This window comes from Lactuca sativa, chromosome 6, assembly GCF_002870075.4.
Source record: "Lactuca sativa cultivar Salinas chromosome 6, Lsat_Salinas_v11, whole genome shotgun sequence".
NCBI classification, from domain to species: Eukaryota; Viridiplantae; Streptophyta; class Magnoliopsida; order Asterales; family Asteraceae; genus Lactuca; species Lactuca sativa.
The window spans coordinates 44,553,599-44,572,918 of NC_056628.2; the positions used below are offsets into that span (position 1 = coordinate 44,553,599).

At 33.3% G+C, this 19,320-nt stretch overlaps 1 protein-coding gene across 1 annotated transcript; it reads right to left on the reverse strand.

Moving 5' to 3' along the window:
- Positions 1–13,664: 13,664 nt before the first annotated feature.
- Positions 13,665–16,029, reverse strand: LOC111887432 (ABC transporter G family member 20). Its single transcript, XM_023883599.3, has one exon. The coding sequence runs from the start codon at positions 15,939–15,941 to the stop codon at positions 13,767–13,769; it is 2,175 nt and encodes a 724-aa protein (XP_023739367.1). The 5' UTR covers positions 15,942–16,029; the 3' UTR covers positions 13,665–13,766.
- Positions 16,030–19,320: the final 3,291 nt, after the last annotated feature.

Genomic DNA, 19,320 nt, shown 5'->3' on the forward strand with positions numbered 1-19,320 from the left:
TGATCGGTTTTGGAACAACTTGTTTGTATGGTTTACTGTTTTAAAAATGAAAATTTCTCTATGGATTTTCGGGACGTTACAACTTAGTAACAGAGCCTTGGTTTGATGAATTCTAGCACACTCTCGGGTGTGACTGAACACAAACTGAGGAATTGGTAATATTTTGAAATAAAATAAATTTCTAAAAAGATTTTTTTTATAAAGAAAAAGGGTATGAAAATTTTTCTATGGATTTTTAGGACGTTACAAGTTAGTATCAGAGCCTTGATTTGAGGGATTCAGACATACTCTCGGGTGTGATTGAACTCAAACCGAGGAATTAGTAATCTTTTGAAATAAATAAAATTTCTAAAAAGTTTTTTTATAAAGAAAAAAGGGTTTGATGTGTGCAAATAGCCGAGCTCAAGTAAGTGATTCTCAGAATTACCATACATATTGATATGTTATATGATATAAATGTTTGCATGTTAGAATAAGGCTAATGATACTTTCAGGAATTGCACGATATATTTGCCTAATATGTGATGCCTTGTAGCATAGGAGGAATTTGATGCTATGCTAGATTTGGAAACTGTATTGGTAGAAGTGATTACTAAGTTTATGCTTTAAAACTTATATACGATTAGGATCATATAGCCCTAAAATGATTGATTTATCCTTATTTCACGCTCCTCATCTGGTTGTGGTCCTAGGGTAGATTCGTTTATTCAATAATATATTTGATCCTATATTATGTATAATTTGCATGCATAAGGCTACTGACAGTGAGAACAGAAGTTCCTAGCATGGTAGTAGCAAGTGAGCTTGGGATGTCCTTTGTTTGTTTTGCGGCTTGGAGTATTACTGCACGAATGTTGCTTGCTTTATGCTTTTTGGGACCCTTATTGATACGAGTTAACTATTAAGTGAATACGTTTCACATGCAAAGGTTAAGTAATCTTAGAATGATGGATTTGGCCATATTGTGCAGCTCTCATTTGAGTCTAACCGTTGTAGGGTTGAGTATTTTACTCGAAGAATTATCTAAGCTTTGTTGCATGTGATTGTATTCATGAAGTAGTTAACTGATATTAGTGGGAGTTCTTCAGCAGCTGATGGCAGTGTGAGGACGGGAACCTAGGAGAGCTTAGGAAGTATCCTAGGAGAGCTTAGGAAGTGTTTTAGTGGGTATGGATGCGATGTTTACCGAGTATTTGGAATACCAGTTTGAGAAAGCGAGTTGGAAGATTCAGGATAGATCTTGAGGAAAGTATGTATTGGATTAAGGTGTCTAAGACAATAACTAAATTGGTATATTCTTGAATTAGAAGCAAAATCTTTTTTGGATTGCCCTCAAAACTAGTAACTAATTAGAATGACAATTGGAGATAGAGGATAATTTGTTAGTTTATTATATGAATAGTAAACTAATTGGAACTTAAAATATATGATTTGTTAATATATTATATTATTGATATATTAATTGGTAATAGTTATTATTAATTGATTAATTAGAACTGATATGGATTTAATTCTAAGATTAATTAGAATTAATCATTCAAAGGACTCTTTGGTTTCCATGGGAGTTTTCTTAAGCAAGTATAAATAGCACTGAAAGGTCTACTATGCTCAAGAGTCATATTAAAGTGATATTGTTAATTAACATATTATCCTAAGGGTCACACTAGCAACAACTTGATACAATTGATTATTTATTAGAAATTGATTTTAATAAATATTCAATAAAACTCTTATAATTAAATTGGAAATTATTTATTTCATGGAAATAATAATTTTCATTAGCAAGTAATATTACATAATTCATATGATATGAATTAATAAATTGTGTACAACTTTTTGGACTAGCTGAAACCCTTTTGTCTTTTACTCAAAAGACAAACTTTATATTTTATAAAACTTGAGTTTACAAAATATAAACAAACTCTTCTTTTTATATGTATAATTTCCGAAATTTGAATAGACGTAAAGAAGTGATGACTTTCTCCTTAGTTTATTCAAAAGAATTCAAGCATTGGGAGACATGTTTATGACATGGGGACATATGTGCTTAAAGTGTTAATACCTAATGGTTAATATGTCACACCCCGAAAACCAAAGGCGGAAACATTTCCAGGGTTGACTCCACGTTGAGTATCAAATCCAATGTACATAGTAATCACAGTAAACAACCATTACATTACATATATTTGAAAGTTTACATTTGTTTCAAAAGTAAATTGTACAAGTGTTATACATATATCATATGAACAAAAGTTGAGACGAGTCTTCTGAGCACTCTGTCTTCTCCAAAAGATATCGTCGGGTACCTGTCTAACGTGGACCTGAGAATACAAGCGGTTTGAAAATCAGCATAAAGCTGCTGAGTTCATAAGATGTTTGTTTGCTGAAAAATGTACCAGTTTCCTTTAGTTTTCCGAAAAGGTTTGTTATCCAAGAAAATCCCATATTTTCTTATGTAAAACAGTTTAGTTATCCTTCATTACAGTTCAATTACGCGTTATACGTTACCCTAGGAAAATCGCATATTTTCCTAATTACAAGACCGATTTAATATCACATAGTATAGTTTAAAACACAAAACTATATATTGAAAATCTTGGGATTTCTATCCCGAATTAGATAATAAATACTTTAATATACGTGAACTGTAGATGGAAAAATAGTTTGAAGGCCTTGGGATTAACATCCCGTACTACATATAGATTTAATACCATGGGACTATCATCTCGGACTAGATACAAGATAGTTTGATACACTTGAAAATATAGACTGAAAACCATGGGACTACCATCCCGGACTAGATACAAGATAATTTGATAAAACCATAGGATTACTATCCCGAACTAGATATAGATTCTAACCATAGGAATAACATCCTGCAATAGATATGAACCCTATAGACCAAAAACCATGGGATTACTGTCCCGAACTAGATATAAGATCTAAAGATAGAAGATTGATATAAAATCAAATCCAAAACCAAAGCCGTGAATAAACTTATATTAATACATATTGTGAGTCGGGTAACCATGCTGATACGACAACGAGACCTCCTTGACGCTTGTCAGACGTCAGACGATATCCAGAATTTGTCACCCCAGGCGTGCCCGCCTAACTGTAGCTAGCAGTTAAGGTGTGGGATTGTCAGTCCCGAATAGATCTATTCACAAATTCCTCGCTCTCCCTACAGGAGACTCTGGTTACACTTCCGGGGAGGATTTACTGATCATCCATAAAGGGTAGTGACTAACTCACAAACTAGTACTAAACTATTCACAGGGTACTCATACGATATCAAACATACAAAAGATTATGAAACATAATACAGTGAATATAGATACATACAGTGAAACTATCTGGCAATACATTCAAATGATACAGAGATAAACTGAATCAGACATAGTTTATCTAATAACTTTATACACATATCAGTACATGATAAAATGAAAACTGAAGAACCCCCAAATTATTCCCATAATAATTTGATTAGTTTGGTTATTTTCTTAACTAAAATCCATTTAGTTGTAGTTGATAGATCGTCCCTTATGCTCAGCATAATACATAAGGAGTAAAAGTGTTTATAAATTTGCCAGATATTATTTGAAACACATCAATGTTATGTTTTGAAAACAGTTCTAGTTTGCTTGTATTCCCCCCTGAAAACATTAAAATCACGGAAAAAACGTAGGGGTATGAACTCACCGGACGAGAAACGTGACGATTTAGGATGCTAAACGTTGGTTCGGGGCTTGCAAACGCACGAGGTTCCTAAGTATAATGCAAAGATACACATTTGTATCTATTTAGGACTTAAATTATTTAATTGCTAGGGACAAACACTTTTAGTTGCGGAAACACCCCATTACAAGTGTTTGGAGGGACCCGGGTGGCGTTTAAGGACTTGAATGACCGGGAAATGGAGTTTACTCTTCAAGAGTAAACTCTTACAAGAGTTTTCGGCCTAGAACACCCATTCCCCATGAGTTTACGGCCGTAAACTCATGGTGGGGTGGTTTATGGTGCAAATTGGCTTGAAACACTTAGGGGAAAATTTCTAGGGTTTGATTTAAGGCTTGGAATTGATTAAATTCATCAAATAAGACCACTTAAGGGAGTTTATGGCCTTAGCATGGAGCTTACGGCCGTAAACTCCTATGCACCCTTGAATAATTGTTTTAAATTATTCCAAATCAATCACATGTGATTTCTAAAATTATTCCAAGGCCTTTCATGAAGTTTTATGGGACTTATGGGGTGTTTTTGGAGTTTACGGCCCATGAGACCCCCTTCATGGCCGTAAACTCTCCTAGAGTGTGATTCATTATGTTTTAAGGCCAAAAACTTGTTTGTATACACTTCTAAAATTTATTCTAAGGCTTTAGGGGTGTTAAAGTGGCTTTCTAACACCTTTAAAGGAGTTTACACCCCAAAATGAAGGGTTTACGGCCCAAGAATAAGTCTTGGCCGTAAACTCTCAATTGTCCCTCAAATAATATGTTTAAGGTGTTCTAAGGCTAAAACCAATATTCTAAAATTCATATCTAAGCCTTATTAGTGTTTTGGAAGGGTTTAGGGTCACAAAAAACCCCATATATATGAGTTTACGGCCCAAGCATGTGCCTTGGCCGTAAACTCCTTTAAATCCCTCAAAATTCATGTCTAAAATGTTTTAAGTCCATTCCATGAAGTCATTTAGCCATATCTAAGTCCCAAAATTGTTTAGGAGGGGTTTAAAGGCATAAAAACCCCTTTACTATGTGTTTACGGCCTAAGCTTCTACCAAGGCCGTAAACTCACATTCAAGGCCTTATTTCATGATTAAATCCTGCATTTGGAAGCCAAATATGCTATACATTAAGGTTAGGAAGGTACCTTAGGGATTTGAGGCCTTAAAATTAAGTTTTGGACCCTTGAATTTTGATTTAGGAGAGAGGTTAGAGAGAGGGTAGAGAGAGGAAGCAAAAGCTTCAAATGAAAGGTTAAACACGTTTATATAGGTCGCAAAACTTGGACACGGAGGAATTCTACCCGATGCCGGCATTAAACGGGGCTTTTGGTCGCACCCGATTAAGTTACCGTAACCCGGCGAGGACATTTCTAAATTTATGAATTAAACATTTTGGGCTAATTTCATGAGTTCCTAAAGGGTTTGGACACTCATTAGCATCAATTAAACATATAATTTTAATTAACTTAACCCAAAAACGACATTGGAAAGATTTGGTATGCGGCGAGTTATACGGGTAGAATGGGTTTTCGGCGATGAACAACTTCGGGTTGTTACATAATACCTTCACTTTATGCATATAAATAAGAGGCTTGCATTCTTGAAATGGTGCTCATTCATTCCTTGAAGAAGTGGCCAGAACGTCTTCTCTCCCTCCCATTCTCTCTTAATTAGTTAAGAACACTTGAAGTTACTTGCATCTTCAAGCCCTCTTTAAGTTCATATTGCTTATCAACTTAAAGCTTAAGGGTTCAAGAGTTTATGGACAAGCATCTACATCAAGTTGATTCATTGTTGGTGTTTCAAAGGTTCCACATTCTTCATCAACTTCCAAACCTCCCAAGAGGACCCAAAGAACTACAAAGGTTGTTATTTCTTCATCCTTTATGTGGTTGGTGTTTTAATCATTTTATAACATGCAAGAAGATCCTTGGTGGGTATAAAATGTTTGTGTTATTTCAAAAATTAAAGTCTTCCGTTGCTATCCTTTCAAAGTTTATGAAACTACTTTTGAACTAAAACCTAACAATTGGTATCAGAGCCACCTTGCAAGTTTGGTTAGATTTTTGATTTTTGGAAATCTTACTTTTTGGAGAATATGGATAACTTGTTTTTGTATAAAAATAAGTTCATACATATTTTCTATGACAACTTTATAATTGTTATTTTTTTTATGTAACAAAAGTTTCATGCATCTTTTCTTATTTAAAGCTGTCTTAGAAAAACAAATGTTGTTTTATGTTTATGTTGATGTATATGGTGTGCATAAATAAAGGTTGTTTTATGTTTATGTTGATGTATATGGTTGTAATAATTTATTTTTTCATATGGAATGTAATAATTAAATAGATTAGTTATTTTTTTAAAGTAATAGATTAGTTTTTATAAATAATTGATTTGCACAAAGATATAACAAGAAATCAAGTTGGAACCATCTTTTGAAGACAAAAGAGCAATTTTCAAGTCTAAAAGGTGTGCGAGATTTTCAGTGACATTTTCTAAATGCTGTTTACAAACTTTTGGTCTTTGACATCAAAAAGAAGGTTGTAATAATGCAAGGGACATCTTATAATTTTATTCTAGCTAGTGGAACAATAAAGACGAAGTGTCTAATTAGACTTATGGTCCTTTGTTTCCAATTAGAAAGACACCAAATTCTCAAGAAGCCTTATCTTTCGAAGGACTTATCGATTTGCTCCCCCTGAGAAGCCCCCTACCTGCCAGACCACCCCTTCTCTGTCTCGCGCGACCGACCCCTTGTTAGTTCGTAGAGCCGACGATGTCTTTGGCTGTTGGACTTTTAGCGACAGTTGCTGAATTTTAGACTTCAAGAAGTTTTTTCCATGTTTTGCAAGCAATGGGTGTTTACTCAAGTGAGAGCTTCTACAACAACATTATAAAAAGTTTTTGGTTCCTTTAAATGTCCCTTTAGGAATGGACTTCACATTTTTGTGTTGGCTCATAAAATATCATTAGTTGACTATGTTTATGCACATATTTTTTTTATGCATGTTTGTGTTGTTTATGCATTATTTTGTGTGGTTGATAAAATGAGTTTTTCACATGCTAAAATAATTTTAGACAAAATAAACATCACATGGAGTTTGGGTTTTCAAAATTGGACATAAGATGTAACAAGTTATTTAATTATTATTTTTTTTGTAAAAATAAAAACCGGTTTTATAAAATCGTTAATATTAGAAAATTTTGAAATATTCCATTATAAGTTTTAAATTGGTGATTCTTGTAACTTATACAAACTCCAAATATGTAAGTAATAATATCAAGTGTTATTAAAGATATAAAAGGTTCAAATGCACTCAAACTTAATACTGGTTATTAAAATTGAATTGCATCAAATTATATGAAAAATAGCTTTTTGCATATAACTTTTAAAAAGGTAATTTTCTTCTGAAAATTGATGTCATGGTTTATTATATGCATGTAATAACCATGATATCATATGTTTTTAAACTAGAATTATAAAACATATAAAAACCATTTTTACAAACCTCAAATCTATACAATCCTTTTGAAGAACACCCATACGTCTCTTGTATGCACTAGTGGGATAAATGATACCTAACAACTTAGTGTTACCTTTTGATGTGCAGGGTGTATTCGCGATTTCTGTACCCAAATTATGGGCCGATTACACAATTTTTTTCAAATTGGACGATTTGATTTGAAATCTTTTGTGATAAAGGATACCTAAGCAAGAGAATTCTGAGGCATAGATATGATCAATCATGTCTAATTAAATTTGTTATTAGAGATCCCATAAATCTAGAAATTATATAGTAATATATAAATGATAATCGATATCTATCGGGTTGAATTCAAATGGATGTGATAAATGATACATAAGCATTTATTTGTCTTACAACTTGGATCCTAGACTTTGATAATTAATACTTTTGGAAACTAAAAGGGTATTAATTATTAAATATTAAATATTAAAAATACTAAATGAATTTTGTTAAAATTTTGTAGTTATATAATCTATTCTCATTATCATGAATTGTCATTTTCTTTAATGACTTAATGAAACAATAACATTCAATAGATACAACTTCAATGAATTGGGTTCATGTCTTAAGAGACAATCTTGTAAGAGATATGAAATTGTATACACTTAAAGGTCCTAGTCCTAAACTATTTGCTTTGAGCAATGAACCTGCACATGATACCTAGTAAAGGCATCACCGTGATGCGAAAGACGCTTCTAACATCAAGCTAGGAATAGTTATTCATGACTTCTAAGAAGTCTCGGATAATTTAAACATATATCTGATGATATAACAGGTCAAACAATATTCCAATAAATACAATGATATGTTATTTAAAGCTAGTTTAAACATTGAAATAATACATGGCTAAAAAAGTCACCTAGTGTGATCTAAGAGGCCCATGTGTTATGGATTGAACACCTTTAAGCCCAAGAAATCTACTAAATCCCACATAAATGGATCTTGTTTCTTTTGTGAAGAAACTGGACACTGGAAGAGGATTTACTCCTCTTAATTATTTGGAAAGAAAGTCTGGAAGAGACTAGTACTTTTAGTATCTACTATATAGAACTCATACTTTTCATGTGACACTTAGTTACTTGGTACTTAGATGTTAATCTAATATTTGTAAATGGCTTACCGATATTTATTAAAGAGTACCAGCTCAACACAATCAAGTTGGAACTAGACTCTCGGAGTTTAGTTTATTATTTATGCTGAGAACATAAATTACTTGTAATGTAAAACAATATTTGTTTTGGAACAAAGTATGTTTTAATTTAGCATGTCTAAATTTATGTCTCAATTATTTTATTCAAATGTTAGATAATTTACTTAATATTTTTTTCATAACGATAATATTCATATTCTGAAATGATTAATTTCTATTTATGAGACTAGATCTCCTAATAGAACTGTGAAGTAAATATCAACATTTTTATAAATAAAATTAAGTTCTATATGCAAAAACTTTTTGACTTAATCTTGTTTTAAATCAAACTCATCTTTAACATTGTTATCTGTATGATATAAATGACATTCACATATTTCAAATTCAAGAAATGAATCTTTGAAAGCAAATAATGTAGTTTATTTGACATATGTGAACCTTATTTATATGTAAAGGATTCCTAATTATATTTTCACTAAGGTGTAGAGAAAATAATGAAGGAACTATACACTTTGGTGTATGACTTCCTTTCTAATGAATGTCTGAAGATTAAGCACAAGATACTAAATCAACTTTGTTAACAACTATAGTAGTTTTAATTATATTTTACGTGGTAAAGCATAATTGTGAAATTTTGGTTGAAGGTTTCAAAAGTTGAGGTACAAACCGGTAAGAACCATCTAAGGTCTTAATGATAATAAAGGATGAATTAAATCTTATTTTGTATGATTTATTTTCTAATCGGTAGAAATATCATCCTTTAATATTTTTTGGGATAATAATTCAATCGCTGTTAATTTTATCTTAAATACAAATATCAACTAATAAGTAGATTAAACATTTTATAAGATTAAGTATGGAAAGGCTCCATCCTCATCTTACTTAATGTTTTATGGATTTGAAGCTAATGTTGGACTAAAGCTTCTAAACCCAAAATCTACTAAATATATATTTGTATAATACTTTAAATGTGGTTTAGATTATCATATGCAACCCCACCAAGAATAAGTTCTCTTATTCCTGTGAAAGCTAAGTTAGTATAAAGTAAGCTTCTAATGACAAAGCAAGTGGGAGATACATGTATATGAGACAATTAATTTAGAAAGGATCTTTATAGAAAGAGCTACACAAGATGTTAATTTCTAAACAGATATAAATAATAATGATTATAATTGGATTTTGACTTCATTATGGAATAAAGAGTAAGTCTTGTTGGAATGAGGTCCAATAATGATACAATCTACTACAAAATAAGAATACACTGCTTTAGAAGTTGAATTTAAATATGATTGGATGAATGGAATCATTAAAAAACTATGTTGATTTCTGTCATTCAAGGATCACATATAAATCTTTGTGGCTTTGAGAGTATACTTAATCAAGCTAAGAGACTCTATGTCATGAAAGAACACCAATCATATTCTACAGAATATTTAACTATACTTAGAGTAAAGTTAAGTATGGAGATAGTATTCACAGAATTCAGACAAATTAAATTTTGTCAGATCCATTGATAAAGTCATTATTTTGAGTTAAGTATGAGTGGTCACACTTCAACTATAAGACTTTATTATTCTAGAAATGAGTCTTTGATTTGGATTTAGTATTCGGATATTAGAACCTTATAACAACAACTATTAGATAATGTTATGATATATTGGGATATAGTCATCACATTAATACCTTTTGTGTTCTATTAACATGGTTAATCCATGAATAATGTTATTGTTCTAAAAGTTCATACTCTGGATCTGACCTCCTAAAGCTCGAATATCATGTAAAGCTTGCAGCTTTATGTTCATGCATGGCATATTAGCTCAATAATGTCAATACAAGCTCTTACAAGGGTTTGGCGCTTAAAAGCTTGCATGTAGCTCCATAAAGCTTGGGTATTTGGGCTTACAAGACCTTCTACAGTCCAGATATGAGGTTTCAACCTCAAGATATGTTCAAGGGACTCAATAACACAAAGTGGATGGGAGAAAACCCTAAAAACTTCCCCAAACCAAGATCTACACAAAGAATGATCAAGTTAGCATCTTTTACCTCCAACAGAAGCTAACCACTGAAGAATATCTGGATCCAAACGTCCCTCCCTGGACCAAGCCAAGATGCTCTCCAAATCTTCTTCCAAAGTTGCACAAGAACACCCAAAATAGTCTCTTTCTCTCTCACAATGGATGGAACCGATCTAGGGTTTCTCATAGGGCTCTCTCGAGATAAGGGGGCGGAAATAAGGGCTTAAGGCCCTTTAAATAGGACACAAACCTGGAAAATTAGGGTTTCTCCAAACAACTCCAACTCGCCGAGTTGGTGTCTCTACTCGTCGAGTTGGTCACTAAACCCACACGGCCAAAACGACTCCACTCGCCGAGTTGGGCATCCAACTCGTCGAGTTGCTCTACTAAGGAACATAAATTTCTCAAATATGATACCTGGAAATTTTGGCATGTTACAAAATGTCTCTTAAAAGTACATTACTTTACTTTGCAATTTGTTGTTAGTTTTGTCTTTTCATTTCCCCAAGTAGGACATCATTTTTTTCAAATATTTTTTAAACTTTTTTTGTCCATAAATCATTTCATTCAAATAGTACATAAAAACTAATAAGCTTGTTACATGTTTTTAACTGTTACACCGTGTAACAGTCGTAGCTTTTTCAGAATTGGGATATCAAAGCATGAGCCTTTCTGCATATATATGACCATGTGGTAAACTTGCGTTCATCGTTGCAATGAGATTATAAGAAAATAATTTGGGTTATCCAAGAATTAACCATCTTCAAAATTTAACCAAAATAGTACAACCATTCAAAATAAACTATACGTTTTAAGGTTCATATATAAAGTCAAGTAGCTTATGAGATACACAAATAAGGACACCATTGTATTTTCTTAATTCAGTAATTCATCTTTTATGAAAACTGGATAAAAAAAAAAAAGATGAACTCATTTTTCTTTAGAAGATTGACAAATAATTGATGATTAAGTACCTTTCTTCTTTCTCATGGTTTGAATGATGTTTTCTTTTGAATTTTGTGATAGGGCATCAAGCTTGAATTTAATCGTAAGTAAATGAATCTGTAATCACCAAAAAAAAAATCAAAAACAGACGTCAATGATAATAATTTGCTAATCCATTAAACTCTGCATCTTTTCTACGATTTAAGATTACGACTAACTAATGTGTAAGTTTTTGAAGCAATAATTATAAAAATATAATGTTTGTAAACAAATACCATATATATCATAACACTTGGCAAGTTGTGAAATATTGACAAACCAAATAAAATGGAGGTAGCATGATTATCATCATACCATATACACTTTTTCTTCATAACAGTAATTATGGTACTCAATTAAAAAACTAATCTTACAAAATAATATAGTATTAATGGCTTTAATTATGTTTTAAATATATCATATATTGTGAAGTAAATAATGGATAACTTGATTCAAGCTTGTAGGCAACCTGCCGATTAAAAAAAATAATAAAAATGGCTCATCTCAATAGACAACCTCCAGAAATTCAAGAAAAATAAAAGAAGCAAATTAGTAATAATGTGAGGCAAAATGTTATTCACTTCTCAACACATTATCATCTTCAATCATTAACACAAGAACTTCCAAGATGATGTAGCAAAAAGTTATTCCCTTCCATATCCAATCCTATTGTCTAATACCATCATACATTTCATCAAACACGTTATATGCATTCATATAAAACTTACTATCTTCTCAAAAAACCACTAACCCATTTTTAACATATAAGCAAAAAAATCAACAAGATTTAGGAGGAGATTGCTTTTACACAAATTCACAAGTTAAAACAAATTTGGTTGTAAAATACCAAAATGATGGTGTCAGTTTGGATCATAATCGTAAGGAAAGCTAGAAAGAATAATGGATGGGGATGCATAGAAACATCAAAAGAATTGATTGTAGGAGATTACGTTATAATTCTGTGTAACTACTTGTGGAAAACATACCTTCAATAAGGATTTTGTGAAGATAAGGACGCTTGAAATCGTTTGCCATTAATCTCAAACCTTTGCAAAAAAAAAAAAAAAGGGTTCAAAAAGCAATTTCAAGAGAAGCATCAGGTTTTTATCAAAAGTACCAAACCAAGAAGGAGAAAAAGAGAAGGGTAGAGAGGAACTGACGCAAAGAAGAATGTCGAATACTTGCAGAAGATGAGAACAACTCAATGGTTATCATTTTATGGAAGCAGTGCGCCATTGTTATGCTCTAAGCACGCGAAGAGTGAATTAAAGGATTTGTGAAGCTATGGTTTTCTAGAGAAAATTATAGATGAGGAGGAGAATCACAACCATTGATAGAGATGAAAAAGAGAATTATGGCTTAAGCATATCTTGGCGAGCTTTAAAGATCTACAAGTAGCAAATCAACGTGATTTATGATATGAGAACCAACTATAACGTAAATATGGCTGATTTTAAGAGATTTTAGATCAATTTCTTTATGATTAATTGGCATTATACATGGAAACTACTTCAATCAATATGGTATGCAATCAGAGGAAGAGGAAGCAAGGGCAATATCGGAAATTCACTTAGATGATATTGGCAGGATAAATTGATTCGAGTGGGCTAATAAAATGTCACGTGGCAAAATTGGTCTTATTTATTAGATTACGGGATATATATATATATATATATATATATATATATATATATATATATATATATATATATATATATATATATATATATACACTAGTTTATAACCCATAAGAACCACGGTTACAAATTTAATTAAACTTTAATAGTAAAAAACTCAAAATTATTAATCACTTATTTTAGATAAATTATTAATTAAGAGATTTTTTTAGTTATATAAAATTATAATCATTGATTTAAATAAATATGTAAAATTATATTACTTTATAGTTTGTATTAAATTTATTTTAATTTTAATATATATATATATATATATATATATATATATATATATATATATATATATATATATATATATAGAGAGAGAGAGAGAGAGAGAGAGAGAGAGTCCACTTGACCCATTTGTTGAAGGTGGAAAGATATCTTGTAAATATAAAAGATAGTTATGTATTATAATAGATTTTAGGTTGATACAAAAACATTTATCGTAATAAAACCGACTATATACTCATATTAATTACCTTGTAAAAATAAAGAAAAAAATTACAAAAAAAAAAAAAAAAAAAAAAAAAAAAAAAAAAAAAAAAAACCTTACAAATTAAAGGAAAATTTCCCTAATAAGAAAGAAAATACTTCAATCATATAAAATGAAAAAAAGGTGAATTACAACTTGAGATATTATGCCTTTTATTATAATTCTTTTTTTTTTCGAATTTTATTTTACCTCCTTTTGTTCTTACTTCCCACCAACAAAGCAAAATAAAACAAGATTCTAAACAAGAAACCCAACGCTATGGTGATCCAAAAGCAACCCCATTTGCTAATATCAGTAACCCCTTGTCGCTTCAATATATCTGCACCAGTAGTCAAGCAAGTCGAGCTTGTAAGCGGCACACCAAGTGCCTGGCTCATGCTCTTCAAAAGCTTCAGTTTCATGGTGTCTGGAATCGCACCCAATGGCGAATTATCAAAGATTTGAGTTCCCCTCACGAAGCATTCCATAGGATCATCAAACTCGTTCTGCAAAACACCCTGATAAGGGTATTTAACCAGTGAAAGATAATGGAACCATAACCAATACGCCGGGATTCGATCACGACTGATGAAGAAACCACTGAAGAGAAGGAAATACGCCAGAACCGCAACCACAACGGTGTATCCAAGCATCACGTGAGTCACAACGCCGGAGAGGAAGGTGACGAAAGAGCTTCCGACCCAAAATGAGGCAAATATGAAGAGGAGGAAAGTGAAAAACCCCATGGTCCCACCGGCTAACCCTACAGCCCAAAAGGTTATGCATGCAAATACGAATGAGAGGAAGATTAAGGAAGGAATGGCCATAATCGAGTGAGACACAACGTATGATGAACGTCTGTAAGCGTTGTACGCAGTTTCTCTCATGAAAATGTATCGTTCTTGAAGGAACACAGGAATGGCTTCTGCACAAGTGTAGAACATTGTGGACATGGCAAACGCGAAAAACCCTATTCGTTCTTGGATTCCACGTGGCGAATTGTCCAGTTTCCGAAACATGGTTGCTAGAATAGTTCCGGTAACAATGATAGCGCCTAGACGGATCGCGTAAAGTTCAGGTGATCGCCATGAATTGAGCATCGAACGTTTTGCTATCACAAGAACCTCCACCCAAAAAGAGTTTGCAAATGTTGGAACTGACGAGGATAGATTCGAATCAATGTTCGTAGCGCCTGAGACTAACTTGCCTCGTGAAATGCTTGCACTTATGGCGTCTTTTAGTGACAGTTTGGCTTCTGCGACTGATCTCCTATCTTGGCTTTTGTTTCTTTGCCATGACTTGTTGAAATCAACTAGCTGTTTAGTTCCTGAATCGGACATCTCGAGCTCTCTGATGAAGTCGAGTGTAAATTCAGTTCGATCATCGTTTTCTGGGATTGGGTTTCCGAATTCTGCGAAGAAATCTGGTAGTTTTGATGGGGTATCACTGAAAACCATTTGTCCCCTTGAAAGAAATATCAATTTGTCGAGCAAACCCATGAGTCTGTAACTAGGTTGGTGTATCGACATGATCACTATGCTTCCGCTTTGAGCTATACGTTGCAAGACTTTTACCACCATGTAAGCACTAGTGGAGTCGAGCCCAGATGTAGGTTCGTCAAGAAACAGCACGATGGGGTCATGGATGATGTCGGTTCCGATAGAAACACGACGGCGTTCCCCACCGGAAACCCCTCTATGACCTTCATCTCCGATGATCGTTTTAGCAGCATTTCTGAGACCTAACTGATCGATCAGTGCTTGAACTCTTGCTTTCTTTTTCGACTTTGACAGTGTCCGAGGAAGCCGGAACTCAGCCGAGAACATCAGCGTTTCTTCGACGGTTAGCATGGGAAACAATAAATCATCTTGCATGACGTAGGCGGATATAACTTTGAGCAACTTTGACTCAAGAATGTCACCGTTCAACGTCACAGTACCTTTCAAGCTCCCTCTCGCAATCCGGTTTGCAAGTGCGTCGATTAACGTCGACTTTCCCGACCCACTGGCACCAAGCACCGCCATGATCTCGCCTTCCCTCGCCTCGCCGGAGATATCATCCAACAAAACCTTAGTGTTCGACATCTCCACCTTACCACCGCCTAGTGAACTAGGAACGGCCGTCTTTCGAGAGACTTTAACACTATATGTGAGACTATTGAAAGAAAGAACAAAAGGTGATGCGTGAAGTGGATCAGAAACGCCATGGCCGGCGTTGGGAGAAGAATTGGCATCTCCGACGAATTGCAAAAGCTCTCCGAGCGTTGGTGAGATATGGTGTTTTGGTCGTCGAGATAGTTGCTTAAGCTCCATGCTTGAAGGGCCAGAACGTGGGCCTAGAAATGGCAGATCACTTGCCAGGGACATGGTGTCAAAAGACATGCTAAAGTAGAGTGTGATAAGATTTTAGCTTCAAAACAGGCCTTCTTTATAGAAAATTTGGTGATGTGACTAAAAAATCTTTGAGCGTCGTATAAGAAAAGAAGACGTGGTTGGTTTCTTGAGGCGATGAGATTAATTTGGTGAAGGAAGAAAGCGAAAAGGGGTTGGTGATAGTTGGCGAGAAGATGTACTGACTGGACTACTATGAACCATCTTTCAACATGCATACATCACATATTCACAGTTGATCCTTTATCTTAATATATCATCTAGCCTCGTCTAGTTTAATGGTTAATGTTACTAGTTAATATTACATTAGAAAGCAAAATTAAACAATAAAAATAAATAATAAAAAATTAAGTGCATGTGGCTCGGTCAATATGGTCTATGTTTATGGACACGAATTGAAGAACTCTTTCTTGTTTCCAAAGTGATTCGACACATTGGAATGTATAACTACAAATACTTATGAATATAAACAATAAGACTAGAGGTGTATTCGTATATATATTCATACATGACCACTCATTTTTTCTGTGTCTTGTTATCATTCATTAACCTTTCATTCATCAAAAATCAGAAAAATAGTCGGTTTTTCGTTACTTTTAGTTTTTAAAAATAAAATTAATTTAATATTCAATTCTATAACTAAAAAATAAATAGAATTAAATAAAAAATGATTAATAAACACAAATATTAATTAAAATAGGAATACCATTACTTAAAAATATAAATTACATTATAAAATCTAGCAAACATAATTAACAAATACATAATAAAACTAATAAACCATTATTATAAAGTAAGTCACTCTAAATTATTGTCTTCGTTATCCGAATCCTCGCCCGAGTCATCGACGAACATATCTCAATCTTCATCTGATTCGTTAAACAAATCATCGTGTCAATACCCAACCTCTGGCTGTATATGAGCAATGTAACTGTGCTCCACCAAATCCATACGAAGGGAGTGATGAATGTCGCGATCATGTATTTTTTTTCTATTTGTCTTATACTCTTGTATACCAACAGCTACTTTTTCGACATATAGCTAAACTTCATTTTCATCGCATCGCTCTTGTTTCATCTTCTAAAACCATATTATGTAATATGATGCACGTGTATATTCCGTGTTGCAAACTTTTTATTTCATATGATTATGCCCCGACTTGCATTACTTGCCGACAACTCTTGAATACATCAAATGTTCGCTTTACGTCCTTTTTAGCTGCTTGTGTATGTTTAAACCATTTTCTTTTTTCATCGTTCGAACATGTGAACGATTTCATAAAATTAAATAAGCTAGGATATCCCTTAAATAAGATAGTACCCGTGCTTACATGCTACATTATTTGCTTCAATCGGTACATTGTGTGACTTGTAGATGTCATTGAATATTGGAGAATGATCGAGAATATTGATGTCGTTTTTTGTACCAGCTGAACCAAAAAATGCATGTCATATCTAAAAGATCATGTGATGTGATTGCTTCTAGAATAATCATTGACTCTAAGATCACCTCGCATGAATAGACCACGTCATGTGTTGGGGAACAATGTCGAAGATCAATGCATGCAATGATGCTACCTAGCATTTTGGGGAGCCCCATACCTATTTTCATGCATCGAGTACAATTGGTGGACATCATTAATCGTCAGTTTGTGCAAATATCGTTCCCTGTAAATTAAAGTAATAGCTTTTTCGAACTTGTACACAGTTTCCCGTGTGGTACGCTCGGATATCCTCAAATACTCATCCTATTTATATGCTCCTATGTCGTATGTTAACTGTCGAATTGTGGTTGCATATTTTTGAATCCGAGAAAAACATGTCTAGCCTCTCGCATCCCGCTTCAATTGAAAATATGGAAATCGACGTTCCAAATTGTCAGTGATATGTAAAAGTAATTTTTTCCTCATCCGGAATTAATAGACATCAAAATTTTGAAGCATACACGCCGTCATCTGTGAAATAGTCTTTTATAAGACGACTGTGTTCAGCTTCGCGATTTCTCCTTAACGGAGTTCTTCTTTGAGGTCGTGGATGTGAATTTTAACCTTATTGGTTTTGGAAATACGCCGCTGTTTTTGCCATGACAGAACTGACTAATGTTGCCTCTTCTTGTACCATCGATTCAGATGATGAAGATGACGATGACGACATTGTAGTTGAATGGTTTTTAGGGAAAATATAGAAATTTGTGTGAAAATTATGTTAGATATGTTTGGTATTTATAGCGTGGGAAATTAAAAAAAAAAAAAAAAAAAAAAAAAAAAAAAAAAAAAAACAATTATACATATTAAATGTTTATAACCGTTACAATTATAAAAAAAAAGGTTTTTTTTAACCGTTGCTTCCAATCAAAAGAAAAAAAAATAATTGGTCAATCACATGGGATAGAAATTACGGGGCACCCTTCCCTCACCTTCTTCCAACACTGGCTGAACCACACCCACGGTGTTGTATTGAAGGGTAACAATTGCGAATGTTATCATCGATCGTCAATCGTTGAAAGTGACGAACGACAAATGTAATAGATTTTAATATGTAATATTTATCAATCTATGATAGAAATACAAGATTTTGTATTAAATTATCTAAGAAAAACAGTCGAATCGATCGAAATCTCTAAAAATAAGTGCGTAAAAAGTTATGTTATTTTGAAGAAAGTACATGTCATATCGAACCCGGAGATATAAATTTCTTAAAAATCTGAATTCATATGAGTGAGACATAACTTTTATAAAATATAAAAATCAACCGCACATAAAAAAATTGAACGTAAAAAGTTATGAAGATAACAGTTGAAATTTAACTAAAGTCCCTAAAAGGAAAGTCACAGTACTCCTCAAGATAAGACCGATGGGACAAAGAACACCAAAAACAAAGACCGTACGAAAAAAATATGATTTTTATAGAATTATTTAGGCTTATAAAAATAAGGGCTAAAAATAAAGTCAGAATTAGCCAACGCAACCTAAAAGAAAGTTTTAATATTCATCGACAGCTACGCGTGGATATAAAAAATGTCGAAAATAAAACTTGTATGAGGAAGATACGTAATTTACAAAAATCAACATTTCTGTTGCGCGCACAGGTGCGACAGACATGCCTTCTGGGGGTGGGGGGAAGGGGGAGGGGGGACACGAGTCAGTATCTAGCAAGGTGCTATAGACTCATTCTGCACACCTTCAATACACACAACTCTCTCTCTCTCTCTCTCTCTCTCTCTCTCTCTCTCTCTGGAGAACTCCTCCCTCCCGAGTGATCCTCAAGCGTCTGAGTTCAAGCGCTACCCCCCGAGTATTTAATCACAGTTCAAGGGTGAGTTCATGGCCCTACTTTTACGATTTTCAAATGTTTTACAGGTGGGAATACAT

Bases quoted from the DNA above. Each gene is read 5' to 3' on its own strand.
- LOC111887432 (XM_023883599.3), bottom strand. From the start codon at position 15,941: ATGTCTTTTGACACCATGTCCCTGGCAAGTGATCTGCCATTTCTAGGC.